The sequence below is a fragment of the Dromiciops gliroides genome, chromosome X (assembly GCF_019393635.1).
Source record: "Dromiciops gliroides isolate mDroGli1 chromosome X, mDroGli1.pri, whole genome shotgun sequence".
In the NCBI taxonomy this organism is placed as follows: Eukaryota; Metazoa; Chordata; class Mammalia; order Microbiotheria; family Microbiotheriidae; genus Dromiciops; species Dromiciops gliroides.
Genome location: NC_057867.1, coordinates 46728259 through 46744134, shown reverse-complemented (window position 1 = coordinate 46744134; position 15876 = coordinate 46728259). Strand labels below are relative to the sequence as shown.

Below are 15876 nucleotides of genomic sequence, written 5' to 3'. Positions count from 1 at the left end.
ATTCTTTCATCTCTCTGGGCTCCAGTTCTCTCATGTGTGAAATGAGGGGATTGGACTAGGTGACTGGCCTCTTTGTGCCTCACACACAATCATTCTTCCCCCATCCTTGGGCCTTTGCATTGGCCATCCCATTATTCCTGGGATGCTTTCCTTCCTCACCTCTGCTCATCTCTCTTCCTTCTTGACTCAGCTCTTTTGCCATTTTCTAAAAATCTTTCCTGAGAGCCCCACCCAAACTACTTTGTATTTTTTTGTATTTACTTTCTTACTTTGATTTGATTTTACTTTTATTTGCAATAGTGTGTCCTGTAGGCTTAGCCAAGCTGAAAGGAAGGGGCACGAAGCAGACAATGTGAAGTGGAAGCTCTTTCAGGGGTAAAGGAAACATCCTAAGCTTTAGAAAAGGGGTGATGCTTGAATAACTCAATAAAGAGACAAGCCAAGGCATCAACAACTTCAGTACTTTTGTCCCCAGCCAGCCACTTGAGTAAGACCCCCAAAAGGAACCTGGAAAGTATAACTGGTTGATCACTACTAGTAAAGGTATCCTTTACTGAGGGAACTTGCACTGAATCAGGAATAATTACCAAGCAAGAGAGGCTAGATTTCTCCCACCTCCTTTCTGGAAGGGACAAACTAGAGAGCCAAGGCTCTCAGTGAGTCGAAGAGGAGATTGCTGCAGGGAATATGGCAACACCTTGCCAAAGGCTAAAGTTCCCTATTTAGGAGGGAACCCAGGGAGTTGGTACAGTGGATAGAGTTGGGCTTAGAGTTAGACCTAAGTTCTAATTCTGCCTCAGACTCTTACTAGCTGTGTGAACCTGGTCAAGTCCTTTTGGTGCTCTCAGCCTCAGTTTCCGTAGCTGTAAAATGAAGGGGTTGGACTCTTGGCTTCAAAGCTACCTCTCACCCCTAAATCTACAATCCTTCCATCCATCCAACAGAACATGCATCCTAGAAAGAGCCTAGAGGCCCAGCCCAGCTTAGACAGCTACGGCCCAGCAGCCAAGCCATCTTCCCAGCCTAGTCCAGCAGCTCAACAGCTGAGCAGCTTGTTTGATTCATCCCAACCAAGATATTGTACCCTATGAGGAGGAGCAAGTTCAGTTGAGCCACCCCTCTAATGGAGACCCTTTGTCTTTCAAGGATCCATCTCAGCCTAGCAGTTGAGTTCCTTGTTCATCATTTATACTGAAACTCATCCTACAGTGACCCTCATGAGTACTCTCTGGAGAAATAAAGGACAGTGAGGCTCTACCATTCCAGAAGTTACCTTGGACATGAGTGTTCCCTACGTATGTGCCTCATCATTGTATTTTACGTTCATGTCCATTCTTTCCCCCATGGTTTCTCTGTGTATCTGTGAGACAAGGTGCCCCAGGTTTGGGGGCAAATGCTATGTAACTTCTGACATTATTCCATTTGAGTAAATTCCTTTTCTAAAAAGCTACTTGATTCTACTGGTTGATTCCTAAGAGGAAAGTACACTGTTGGGGGCTCAGGAGTTACACTATTAGGACAACATTAGGATAACCACCCATAGAATTTACCCCAAGAATCCAAGGTAGCAGCTGTTCCTTTGGAGACCCATGCTGCCAGTACGAGCTGAGGTAGAATTGGAGTCGGAGGCGCAAATTTATTTATTTTTGTTATTGTTTGGTTATTTCAGTTATCTGGCTCTTTGTAACCCCATTTATGTACACTTATATATATTTGTATGTACATGTACATATGTATGTATGTATTTGTTGTCTCCCCCATTAGGGAAGAGTAGGGAACCCCTATAAGTAGCAATTGTTTCAGTCTTTGTCTTTGTGCCCCCAGAACCCAGCAATGTCTGGCATATAGTAGGTGTCTAATAAATGTTTATTGACTGATTTTTCTATTGATTATAAGGAATTTTCCAGTCCATCAGTTCAAGGACCAGCCTAACTTAGTTTCGAGAGGTTTCTCACCAGAGCTTGAATATCAAGGAATGGATTGGAGGAGGGTGGGAATAGGAATTCACAGTCTAATAATAAGGCATAGAGGAGTTGAAATCTATATATGTGAAAGGAATGTCCAGTTTCATGGAAACTGTAGCTCTAAATGGATGATGCTATGATCTGATCCAGCCACTTCATTTTACAGAAAATTGTGGCCCTAAGGGTATATACCAGAGCTGAGATTCAAACCCAGGGTTTCTGACTTAACTGCATTACAACACACGACCTCTACTTTGTAAGAGAACTCCCCTCCCCCACACTGAGAGCAATGGCTCTATGTCCAGCAGCATCCAGCCAGGTTTGAGACCTTTTCCTAGCGATTTATATGTAGGAGAAAATGGCCAGTATCAGGTAGGTCTAATCTATGGCCTGAGCCCCTCAAAGCTCTGCCCAGTAGCCTGGCATCAAACAGAAAGGGAGGCCCCTCCACTCTTGCCCAACTTGATCTCTAGATCTTCCAGAGAATTCTAAGATCCCAAGTGGAGCCTCTGTTCCTGAGGAACCACCAGACACCCTCCCCCAACCCTCCCCCCTCAGAGGAGAAAGGACATCTCCGCGATTGCTGCCAGAAATCACAGCCAACAACAACATTTTGATGCTGAAATCACATTGTTTATTACAACACACCACAGAAAAGTATACATCGAAGGTTTTATACCCCCCAGCAACTTCTAGCCATCAGTATCATGCATTTTCAAGTACTTTCACTCAACATACTATACAGCTCACGTGATAGGTCATAGTGGCTCATAGCCAGCATTAGTGTTAACTGTCGGATGAAATGCTCAGTCCTACTTACCAGCTCATAGCCCTGCGAATACTGAAACCCTGCATAGTGAAGATACAGTAACGGTAGGGTTAGGGTTGCATACACAATATACCTACGTAAACCTACCTAGGATATCTGCAAACAACTCATCCTACACGCAAAAGCATCTTCAACTAAACTTATCTGAGACCTTCTCCAGTTGTTGACCATTCACCGGATACATGATTGTAAGAGTATCTGAAGTGAGGTTTTTTGGTGATGAAACCTGAGCAGACAGCACCAAGATGGAAAGAGAAGGGCCGTCTGGAGCGGCTAGTGGTCTGACGGTATTAGAGAAAAGAGTCCAGAGGTGGCTATGAGCTAGTATGGGTATCCCCTCTAGGTTCTCAACTCTTCTGGGTTCAGTTCCACAAGGGGCCTGAGAAGGCCCCTACTAACTTCTTTGCGGGGAGCGGCTGGGGGTGGGGATGTTATACATAAGTGGCATGCATTCACAAGAGAAAAGCAGCAGGGGGGAGGGGGAAGTTGAGGCATTTTGCCTTAAAAGGAGTTCTTACATCAAAAGATACATCAATAGGGAGATCATTGTGCACGGGTAACAGGTCTGCTAAAATGAAATTGAAGGGGCAAGGTGTCTGGAACACCTGGTTCTTTCTTATTGGATTGGGAATCAGGAGACTTGGGCTCAGAAGATGGAGGGCTAGAAGAGACCTCAAAGATCATTGGTCAACCACCTCATTTTGTGGTGGGAAACTAAGTGGTCTCCAAAGACCCTTTCAGCCCTCCCATCCTACAGTCCTACAGTCTCCTGAAGCTTTGGTCCCTCTCTCCTGAGGCTCTCAAGTAGAGAACAGCACCAAAGAAGTGGTGGGAATGTTTCTGGGTCATTGGCCTGTGTGTAACTTGTCAGAAGAGATGAAGACCCGGACCATCCCCCCTGGTGAGGACAGAAATGTTTTGGAAATACTGGCCTGGAGGGGTCTCCAGGTGTGAGATCTCATGGGAACCTCTCTCCCTCCCCACAGAAGTCGGTCATGACCGGTAGCCTCTGTGGTTTCAGCCTTCCACTTTCTCACCCATGTAGATCTCCCATGCTACCCTAGAAGTTGGCACCTGTCAGAACCTGCCCGGCACGGGGTAAGGGAGTTAAGGGGAAGGGGTGGGGGAGCAGAAATGGCAGAGGGGGCAATAGATAGAGTCCGTTTAGGACTGGAACCAGCTGCAGCCAGGGCGTGGTTCAGAATCGGTATCATCAGAGGGGGGCGATTTGGCCCGCTTCTCAGACTTGGCGGGGGCCTTGCCCTTTCCCTTTCCCTTTCCCTTGCCCTTGCCCTTGCCCTTTCCCTTGCCCTTGTCCTTCTCCTTGTCCTTGTCCTTGTCCTCGGCCTCCTCTTCTTCCTCTTTGGCCTCAGCCTGGGAGGTCTGCTCTTCAACGACATCTTCCTCGGAACGTGCCATCTGGCGCTGGCTATGGGACATGAAGAGCCTCATGCAGACTCCTGAAAAATATTAACAACAATCGACAGCTTGTAGTTAGCATTTGCTCTTAATTGTCTATTACAGGGACCTCCGAGGGTATCTTTTTTTGTGGGACAATGATGGTTAAGTGACTTGCCCAGGGTTACACAGCTAGTAAGTGTCAATGTCGGATTTGACCTCAGTTCCTCCTGAATCCAGGGCCAGTGCTTTATCCACTGCAGCGCCACCTAGCTGCCCTTCCGAGGGTATCTTGAGAGCCCCTGCCCAACGCAGCCCCTGAAACATATTGCTGAACCCTGGACTCACCTTGGCTGGAGGAGGCATCATCAGGGGTCTGAGCTCCATGGCTAGACCTGAAGGGGCGCAGGCAGAAGAGAGTTTTGGAGCTCTTTGTAGGCTCCTTCTCTATGCGGCCTGGGAGCCTCAGGAAAGAGAACGGCGGGAAAAGAGTGGGGATCTGGACGGCCCCAGAGCTGGTACTGGCCACAGGCTCATCAGTTTCCTTGCGTGCACCCCTGAAATTGGAAAGGGAAAGTCATTCCAGGGTCTTTGGCTACTTTTTCAGTATCTTTATTTAAGGAGAAGAATAATGGATCCATTGCAGGAAAGAGGGAAGGTACGTATGGACAGAATCATTTTCTTTGGGGAAGAAGGAAGAGCCACAAATTGAGCTACCTTCACAATTGTGGCAGGAGCCCAGCATTCTTCATTTGGGGGTAACTTGGGGTTTACTCTCCTACTGGACTTAAAAATGGAAATTATATCCCCCCTTCCCTCTGCACAAACACTGCTTTGCATAAAAAAATCTGCATAAATATTTACTCAATGGACCAAAGAATCTTGAAGGTTGTCTCATAGGGGGCAATTTGATGGGATTCTCTTTCTTTTCTTCCCACCTTTCTTCACTCTTCATTGCTGGGAAATAAGGCTTTTAGGGTCCAACCTATTTTCCTGAACTACTCACAAGTGAGCACCGGATGCAGCAGATTCAAGAGCAGAGCAGGACATTCCAGAAGCAGAGACGCATTCAGAAGCAGAAGTGGACTCGCTATCAGAAGCTGATGTCTCAGGGACCGCCAATGGGGTGGGAGTCTTGAATTTTTGACGCAGAAGATACTCAATGACATCAGGTTCAGTGTGCCACAGGCTGAGGAGCACCTCGCTCTGCACATCAGGGGGCACCTGGGAGAGGAATTGGCACTTCAGTGGATGACTCCCCAAAGTCTAGAAGGGTGGGAAACCCTCCTTCCTTCCAGTGTGGCATCTCTCTCCAGGAGTCTTAGCTCTGGGGCCAAATGCTCAGAGACCTGTCAGTCTCCCCAGGTACAGGACCATCAGGGAAGGTTCCTCCCTATGATTCTCAAGTGAATTGAGTTCTGGATCTGGGTAGGCAGAGGACCTCTCTTAAATGGACTGCAAGTTTAATGCATGGCAGCTGTATGATACAGAAGCCAAAGAAGCTGAGGTCATTGTCTGTGCTGAAAGAGGCAGGGAAATGACAGTGCCTTGCTTGGCATCAGATGACATCTGGAGTGTTTAGTTCTGGGCGGCACAATTTAGGAATTTAGAGAGCAACCAAGATGATGATAGAAGTGAAGATAGATCTCATTCTAAGCACTGGGGAAAAAGAGAGGACTTGGGCTGGGGACAAATATGGCATCTTCAACTACTTGAAGAGCTCTCGTGGGTCCTGCGTCATTGAAATTCTTCTAGGTTCCCCTACCATCCACCTACTCCACCTGGGGCTATGGCCCCATTCCTCCCCTGCTTTATGGATAGAGACCCCTTTGGGGTGTTCTTCTATTTCATGTTCCAAGATGGTGGAATACCATGTCCTACCAGGAGACAGAATGGAAGTGAGGTAATTAGGGGGTGGTAGGACAAGTTCACCCAAGTGGGCATCTTTTCCTACCATGTAAAGGATGCGGAAATTCTCAATCAGGGTCTGAAGCACGGTGATCATGGCTGTGCTCTCCTCCATCCCCAGAACCTTGGTGTCCTTCTCATGCATCTTCTCCTTCTGCAGGATGTTGGGTCCAAAAATCATAGCCAAGTTGGCGGTGGTCATCCGGTTGCCAGAAATCTAGAGAAGACAATGAAGAGTGAGCAGGAAACGAGAGGAAACAGGAGGAAGAGTGACTTGTCTGCCATGCCTGTAACTAGCTCCCTTAGCATGCATCCTTGAATCCAGTTAGTTTAGTCTCCTTGTTGTCCCTCTCACATGCCCCCAGTGAAGTGTACCAGAAGCATGCCTTCACCCAACCTCCCACCTTGCCCTTTTACCATCTGGCCCTGGGGTCCGATGGTGTCCTCGGAATGCTTGGACACTTTGTCCAGGAACTGCAGGAGGCGGTACAGAGTGTCACAGTTGCATGGGGGCAGTAGATAAATCAGCAGCTGCAAGATGGCCAGTCTCTCGCCAGTAGGCAGGCCTGTGGAGAAGGAGGGCATGAGATCGAGCCATCTTAGCTAGGCCCCAGCCATCTTTGACCATTAGGAAAGGAGCCCAAAGAAAAGTCCATCATGCCTTTGGAAACTGAAAAGGCATTGAGGGTGCCCACTGGGGACTCCTTTGTTCCATCCCGGAATAGTGGCTAATATCCCCCTCTCTATGGAATGACTAGGTCCTACCTCTCTCAACCCTTCCCTTGGGGCCCCTGGAGAGAATGACCCTCTTCCTGCTTTGCCATTGATCCCTTTGCCCCCAACTCCCTTACCTAGCTTCATGGGGTTTAAGAATTGACTTACTGGCAGCTCGGAGAAAAACTTGGTAGAACTCCCGGGGCACCAGGGGCTCACTCAGATCCCGCAGAAACTCCTTAAGCAGTGCGGCCACATCATGAACGCTCTGGGACTCATCCAGAGTGACATCCACACCTTGGTCAAACTCATCACGAAGCTGAAAGGAGGAAAAAGAGGAAGAATAAGGCACCTGTCCTGGTGCCCCTCCCTCCCCCCTGTTCCCTCCCTTCAGTCTTCTGTGTAGGTGGAGCAGTTGGAGGGGCTCTGGGAAGGCTTCCCAGCTTCAAAGCACTGTTTCCGACAATCCACTAGAGACCTATGAGTGAAACAAGAAACACTACAGTGTAGCTAGGAGAACTGGGATTGAATCACCACTACTTGCTCCCCATCTGACCTTGGGTATGTCCCTTCTCTGGGTCACAGTTTCTTCATTTGTAAAATAGAACTAACAATCTTTGCCATACCAACCCCAGAGTGTGGCTGTGAGGAAGATGGTTTGCAAATCTTCAAGTCCTCTACCTGATGCCAAATTCAGAAATCCTTTTAGTTTGGGTTATCCCAGTGCAGTGGGAAAAGCGCAGGCCTGTTAGTCAGGAGTCCTGGCTTCTAGTCCTGGTTCCCCCACTTACTAGCTGTGTGACCTAGGCCAAATCACTTTTCTCTCAAACTCAGTGTGCTCATCTGCAGAACTGGGATAGTAATCGTCTCACAGAGTTATATGAGGAAACCTCTTTGTAAATTGTAAAGTACTACAGGAACTGAAGCTGTGATCATATATTTAACATTCTAGCTAACTCCTTTTTGTCTTTGCATCTCCAATGTCTGGTATAGAATGTATAATAAATCATTTTTGATTGATCAATTAATTGCTATCCCATGGAACTGGGAGGGATGCAGAGGTACCTAAGACATGATCCCTGCCCTCAGCTTCTAACTTAGAAAAGGAAACAAGACAAGAAGACAGGACAAGACAACACAAGACAACACAAGACATAGACCCGAGGAACTACCAGAAGAGGCAGGATGTGATAAGAAATAGGAACAAAAGAGGCACAATTCGCTATAGGAGTTCAGAGGGGCTCCAGCAAGGATACCTGCTAAAATAAGCTCAAAGAACTCATCAAACACACTTGGGTCCATCCACAGAACACTTTGAGGCACAAAGTTTTTCCTCACCCCGATCTCCTGAGTGTCCCCTCCACCACCTCCAAGCCTTCCCTCATGGGCCCCATTGCATCCCTCCCTCCCAATTTCCTCTGGGTCCCACCCATGGCTTCATGCTGCTATGCCCCTCACATTCTGCCCACTCAATATCTTATCCCATTAGGGAACTAAGCCATACTGGTGTGCTCTTCAGAGACTGTGCCTCCCCATCAAACTGGGGGTTCTCCCCCATACTATCAGGATCTCCCTGTGGGTAACTTTCCCCATCAGCTTGGCAGCTCTCCCATAAGAGAAGCTTAGATTAAGACCTCAAAGGGACCTAAAGGCCACTAAATCCAACTCCATCACTTTAAAGATTAGGAAAATGAGACCCTATGAGTTGAAGTGAATTCCCCAAGGTCAGAGGCCAGATTTGAACCCAGGTCTTCCTAACTCCACATCCAGCACTCTATCCATTATACCATGCTGTCTATCTCAGAACGGTAGCTCCCTGAGACTAGGGATTTTTCTCCCTTATCAAGCCAGAAATTTCCTTATGACAGAAGATGTCTCCACCACCAAACAGGAAGCTCCCTAAGACAAGGGACTGTGTCTACATTTCCCTTTCTCTCCCTCTGCTTCCCTTTATCTTCCTCTGCCCAGACCCCAAATCATGGGACAGAACTCAATTTATCCTTCAGTGATGAAGAATATAAATGGAGAAATTTTTTTTTCTTGATCCTAGTCTATTGAAAATCCTTTGGAAAATATGGAGAACAGGTTCCCTTACCTAGAGTTTGTCCAAATAATTCTAACTTTCCCCTCTACGACCTCCCTTCCCACTTATATCTCTTCAGAACATTCTTCAAGTTGATTGTCTTCTTCCATTTTCTGGTTTCTAACCTTCCTGAACATAATTTCTCTTATGCTTCCCCATTGTCCTAGGACATGAAAGCCAAGTCACCCAAAAGAGAGTCCTAGGGGAAAGAGCCAACCTGGCAAGTACCCGGAAGGAGCACACCTTGACTGTTCCCTGAGGGAGTTCCCATACATACACCTGTCCCCAGGCACCACCCTTATTCCTTTGGGGTTTTATCTCTGTATCTCCCCACATTGGTCATGTAAATATCTCTCTACCTCCTTCACTCTCTTCTTGGAGCTTCCAACGCGGAAAATCCCAAGGGTCTTCAGACCTGAAAGAATAGTTAGACAACACATTTGGCAACACTAGCCCTGAGTGTCAGCCCACTGCCCACCTCCTGCTGCCTACTGTTCACTGACAAGACAAAGAGTTCCTTCTCTCATCCAGGGATTATTTTGATGGAAAACATGGCTCTAGAACCCACTGGAGTAGCACCCTGGAATTTTTCACTTGTATTTCCATATCTCATTAGGCTTTATTGTTAATTTCTGTGTGGAGTCTTTACCTAATCCTGGTTCCAGACTAAGTCCTACCCCTGGCCCTAGCCTGATTCCTAAACCCAGCCACATGCTGAATCCTAACCTGGATCACTGAATTGTCTGTATTCTGACCACAAGGTTATACCTTAATGGGTAAATGGCAGTCCAGCTTTCAAAAAAAGTCATAGAGAAGGGTAGACCCCCAAATCTATAGACAATTGAGTTTGCTATCACTCCCTAGCAAGAACTGATAATTAAACAGATGGGTTGTAAGCATTTATAAAATAAAACACTGTGATAATTAGGAGCTAATATGGGTTTATGAAGGATAATTCATGTCAAACTAATTGCATTTCCTTTTAAAATAGTGGTACTAGGTTTGGAAAGCAGGTGAATGTCACAGACACAGTATGTATATCTTGATTTTGACCAAGTATTTGACAAAATCTCTAATGATGCCATTATGAATAAATTGTAGAAAATGTAGGCTGGGAGGTACAGTTATGTAGATTCTTAGCTAGTCCCCCCCCAAAAAAAAAAGATTCCAAAGAGTCTTGGTTGATGAGAGCAATGTCAGCCTCAGTGGGAGAATCACTAAGACTCTGTCCGTGGTCCTGACAAGTCAATATTTTTTGTCATTAATTGGGATAAAGGCATAGATGGGATGCTTATCATATCTGCAGAGTCTGGGGGAAGAGCGAATATGATAGATAACATAATCAAGTTATAAAATTATATTAATTGGCTGGAACATTGGGCTTAAATTAACAACATGAAATTTAAAGGGGGTGGGGGGTAAACATAAACTTCTATGTATTTTTTAAGTAAATAGACCAAGTTCTGGATAGGAAAGACCTGGCTAGACTTTAGAGAAAGAGTGACAATTATCTTAAACTAGTTTTATTGGAGGTAGTAAGCTCTCTATCACTAGTAGTCTTCAGGTAGAGACTGGATAACCATTTGGTTGGTGTGTTGTGGAGAGTATGGGATTCTCCTTCAGGTACAGGTTGAATTATGTAACCTCTGAGGGCCCTCTCAACTAAACAAAGGTAGAAATAGTTTCTCCTCACCAAACTGAGCTTCACTAATCTCTTCTCCCCTAGATTTTCTCTCCTTTTCTTTCTGTGCTAGCACTGCTTTGATCCAAGGTGATTAAACTAGATGCAGTAGCTGAAGTTGGGATGTCTAGACATTGCTCAAACCATTCTACTATCTGTTTTCCCCACCCCACTTTAAACTCCCTCCTTCCCTTCTTACCATACTCCTCGATGTGCTCACAGCACTTGTCCACAATAACGGGGACCTGTCGGAAAATAGGGTTGAGCCCCAACTTCTCCTCATTGCCCATGAGCTTTACACCCTCCCGACTGGTGGGGAGAGAGAGCTGCAGGGCCTCCAATAGGCGCGAGTTGCCTTGATCCAAATCGGAAATGCAGTCAACAGATAAGCCCCCCTGCAGAAAAATGGGGAGACTCTAGGGAGGGATAGGGCAGTGAGGACTCTGTCTGTTCCCCTCCCCACCCTGTACCACTAGGATTTTCCTGGAAACTGCCAAGACAACCAGGAAGCATGAAATGTGTAACAGGAAAGCCATGCATTATTAGAGAAATGCACATTAAAACAACTTTAGAGTTCCACCTTACACACATCAGACTGCCAAAGATGACAAGAGAACAATGACAAATGTTGGAGAGGCTATGGGAAAACATATACACTAGTGCATAGTGGATTGGAGCTGTAAATTGGTCCAGCCATTCTGGAAAGCAATTTAGAACTATGGCCAGAAAGGAACCAAATTGTGCATAGCCTTTGGCCCAGATATACCACTACTAGACTTATAACCCAAGGAGATCAAAGAAAGAGGGAAAGGACCTAAAATATTAATTGTGGCTTTTTTTGTGGTCGCCAAAAATCAGTAACTAAAGGTATGTCCTATTGGGGAATGGCTAAACAAATTATGATGTATTAATGTAATGGAATAGTATTGTGCCATCAAAAATGGGGAAATGGACAGTTTCTGAAGAAGCTGAGAAGACCTTAATGAACTGATGCAGAGCAAAGTGAGCAGAAGGAGAACAATCTGTACAATGATAACATCACAGAGAAAAGCAACTTTGGAAGACTTTAGAACTCCAACCAACACGATGATGAACCACAAATCCAAAGGAATGAACATGAAGCATGCCACTCACCTCCTGACAGAGAGGTGAACTTAAAATGCAGAAAGAGATATATATTTTTCAGACATGGCCAATGTGGGAATTTGTTTTCCCAGACTAGGTATTGAGGGCTTTATTTTGGGGGTTCTTTTTAATTTGCTCAAGGAAGTAGGAGGGGAAGGAAATGATAGAGGGAGGATAGATAAAGTTTTTAAACTCTTGTAAATGGAAAAAAATTAATTTTCTTAAAACTGGAAAAAGCATGCAAATTCAAGATTACTTCCTAGCAATACTCACTTAGATAAATTAACCACCTTCCTTAAGCCATCCAAGACTGCTCACTGTAGGACAAGTGTCCAAGGACTCGGGTTACTGCTGCTTCCACCAAGAAAGGGCCAGAGAGGCCAGTTCTGGCCCCTCTCCATTAACCTTGTGAGGGCAATACCCTTTCTGAAATAATCGTTATCACAACTCCCAATTCTACACGGTTTTGAAGACACACACAATACTGCCTCATACCATACTAAGTTTGGAACTTACCCTTCTCTGGATCTTTGGGGGATGTTCTGCAAAGAGGGGAGTCAGAGGCTCCCTGTGATACTCCATCAGGGCTCCCAGCAGGGAGTGTTCTCCTTGCATGCACTGGCGATGCTTCTCGGTGAGGAAGCGAAGGATGGTGGCTTCCACATCAATTTGGCCTTGTCTCCGAGGAACCTTCATGGCTTCCCTCTGCCGTTTGTTGGCCAAGTCGTTGGCAATGACTTGGGAGAGGGGTATCCCAAAGGTCTGAGCATTATCTGGAGAAACTAAATTGGGTCAAAAGAGGAAGGTGCAGGAGGATAACTGCATACATTTGGGATAAGGGGTGTTACTCAGTATGGAAATTGGCAGAGTAGTCTGGAACTCAAGACTTGGCAATTACCCCTCAGAAGATTACTAATTCACAGATCCAGAGTCAAGGGAACCTTAGAGATCATTTAAGCAGTAACACCTCCCTATTGTACAGAGGAGGAAACTGAGGCTAAGAGAAGAAAGAGGAAACCACCACTAGTCAGTGGCAGTGAGATTCAAACCCTGGTATCCTGGTTCCCAGTCCAGATCTGTCACCCAAGAATTGATTTAACCATTTGTGAAACTGTTTCTCCTTTTAGCTGATATCTCTGGAGAGAATGAGTTCTCTGAAGTAAATTTTGACCTTTTTTCTTGTCCTAAATTTTCCTTTTCATGTTTCCAGGAGTCTCCCTCCATTTAGCATCTAGATCTTGGTAAACAAATCCATTTGGTAATCTCCATCACCTTCTGGATATTAGAGACATCAAGCCTCTACTTTTTTAGGCCAGGCTCATATAGCTGCCACCACTCTGTCCTTTCAATTACTTTAGTTGTCCTCATCTGAAACCTCTCTAGTTCCATTAATATTTGCTTGAGGAGTGTTGACTAGACCTCCACACAGAATTGAAGTGATTCTTCAGGGAATATCTGACAGTAACTGCTAGATTAAGGGGCAGCTAGGTAGTGCAGTGGATAGAGTGCTAGGCCTGGAGTCAGGAAGATTCACCTTTGTGACTTCAAATCTGGTCTCAGACACTTACTAGCTCTATGACCCTGGACAAGTCACTTAATCCCATTTGCCTCAGTTTCCTCATGTGTAAAATGAGCTGGAGAAGGAAATGGCAAACTACTTTAGTATCTTTGCCAAGACAATTCTAAATGGGGTCATGAGGAATTGGACATGACTCCTAGATCCCTTACTTGGGTTTTAATTGATTGTCTGGAGCCAGCCTTTCCATAAGGGATTAAACTAGGTGATATATTTTTGTCTGTGGCAAACTGTAAAACAAAGAAAAATACAAAATAACACTCAGACCTTCTATGGATCCCTTCCATTTCTATAGTTATTGTGGCAAAGTGGTAGAAAGGGGGTAGAGGGTGCTAAGAATCACACCATTTTAGATCATTTATTAACCTAACTGTTGACACTCTAAATGTGAGATCCTTGTCCAATCCCCAACAAATCTGAAAGCATTGAAGTAACGGAATTATAGCAATACTGGACATTCTCACTATAAATGATACCAAAAGATATAAGGAAAGAAGTGAAGTTGGTTTCATCTTGCTTCTAAAGACAAGAAACATCATTTCACAGGGTAGTTGGTCATCTTATCTTGTAGTGTTCATGCTCTTAACAAAAAGACCATTCACAAGAAACATCTCAAAAAAATGAAAATTACTTTCTCTTATAATATATGAAACAATTTGTTGCTGATATAGGGGTCACTTCTTAGACCACTGACTTGCTAGAGTAAAGATCAAAATCAATGCCAAATTAGAAAAAAGGGTAAAGATGAAAAGTGAGTATGGTGTACATTCAAAACAGTTCCAACCTGACCTAATTGAATGGCTGCTGATGTCCAATAAATGGATGAAGGAACAAGAAACAGACATTAACATGGACCATTACCATTTCCTATGGAAGTTGAAACAAAGTAAAGCAATCATCACAATGAAGAGACCAAAAAACACAAAATATCTGAAAAAAGGAAAGATAACAAACAAGTGGGGGTAAATCATGGATGTTAAATACTCTACAAAAAGGATGATTGAAAAGTTATCAATAGCTACCAACCCATAAGCCCACTTTCTCTTCTCAACAAAATCTATATGAGACTAATCCACCTGCATATCAAGGGAATCCTTCATGAAAATATTAAAAAGAAACAGGCAAGCTTTTGTAAATAATATTCTACAACAGACAATATCTTTACAGTCACATACTTGACTTAAAGGTCCAAAGAATACAAGATCCCACTGTAAGTATCATTTGTTGATTATTTTTTTAAAAAAAACCATCTGATTGGGTAGAACAAAATGCAGCCTTAAAGGCTGTCCTCCAACAGAGTATTTCCCCATGCATATATTAATACCATTCAGGGTTTCTTGATAGGTAAAACAGAGAGGGCTTTGTTGGAACAATCTTCTGATTATTAAAAATCAGTTGAAACATAAAACAGAATGATTTGTGGATCACCAAATCTGTTTGCTCATGATGGAAGATGTCCAGAGCAGAAACCAAACAGAAGAGATGTTCCCTATATAGGTAAGGTCTTCTATATGCTCTTGTCTGTAGGAAATTGGACTGTATCAAATCCAAGGATACTGCAAAGCCTATTTATTTAAAGAGAACTATAATCTCAGAAAAGAATTTATCCTAATAATGCATATGGGGAAAATCATGTGGCTAAAGAATGCCTGTTGTCTAGATTATAAATGGACAGTGCCCAGAATTGATTAGATGAGAGCAAACTGGATTGCATTTGGAAAATTATACAACACTTTTTGGTTATCCCAAATTTCCCCCAGGAAGGGAAAACTTATCTTTTTAACACTAGTATTTTATAGGTGATATGATATGCCTATATGTCACTTAATACCATAATCTCTGAAGAATCAGAATTTTGAGTCACTGAAAGAGTAATGAAGAGGGATATTAAGAAACTGAGGCTCTGAAAGATGAAGTGATTCATCCTAATTTACAAAGGCAGTGATTATCAGAGCAGTGATTCTAACTCAGGTCTTCTGACTCCATTATCTCCCATTCCAGCCAGGCCAGACTATGGCTTCTGGGAGTTGAAATACAGAGTTCTGGGATCCTAAAGAATCCTAGATAGAAACCTTAAGGAAAATATTGGGGTTAAGGAAGGAGAAGGAATTATGAAGAAGATTTCACTTTGAAATTGTGAAAAAAGGCCAGAAATTGCTTTGGGGGAGGGAAAATTTGGAAGGATTTGAGAAATTGAAGAGAGAGAAGAGCTCGGCCTGAAAGAGGAAGGTTGGAGGCAAAGAAGGGCTTGAACAAAAGGATCTGAGGAGGGAAAAGGAACAAAGAAGCACTTACACTAAAAGAGAAGCAAAAGGAGCAATTTAAGAACAAGGAGGAGAATTTCTTTTCTGACAACAAGAAGGAACTGATTTCTGGAATGGAACTGATGAGAACCTTGAAGAAAAGTGACTTTTTAGAATTTTTTAGAATTTATGAAAGAGGAGGAAAGTCGAGTATTATCTGACATGCTCCCTTATATTTTTGGAGATCAAATTTCAGAGGATTCTGAAAAGGAAACCATAGCCTAAAATTCTGCAGGGTAAGTCATCCCTGGAAGGATGGGAAGCTCAACAGAATGAAATTCAGACTATCCAATTT

General features: G+C 44.2%; 1 protein-coding gene across 1 annotated transcript in view; it reads right to left on the bottom strand.

The window, feature by feature from the left end:
- Positions 1-2633: 2633 nt before the first annotated feature.
- Positions 2634-15876, bottom strand: part of ARHGAP36 (Rho GTPase activating protein 36) — an 86321-nt gene continuing 73078 nt past the window's right edge. Inside the window, exons 4-12 of the mRNA XM_043974537.1 lie at positions 12219-12475; positions 10777-10972; positions 9256-9311; positions 6982-7132; positions 6517-6665; positions 6146-6316; positions 5198-5415; positions 4540-4748; positions 2634-4253 (exon numbers count right to left, since the gene is read on the bottom strand). Of these exons, the coding sequence (XP_043830472.1) occupies positions 3958-4253; positions 4540-4748; positions 5198-5415; positions 6146-6316; positions 6517-6665; positions 6982-7132; positions 9256-9311; positions 10777-10972; positions 12219-12475 (1703 nt within the window). The 3' untranslated portion in view covers positions 2634-3957. The remainder of the gene's footprint in view (positions 4254-4539; positions 4749-5197; positions 5416-6145; positions 6317-6516; positions 6666-6981; positions 7133-9255; positions 9312-10776; positions 10973-12218; positions 12476-15876) is intronic.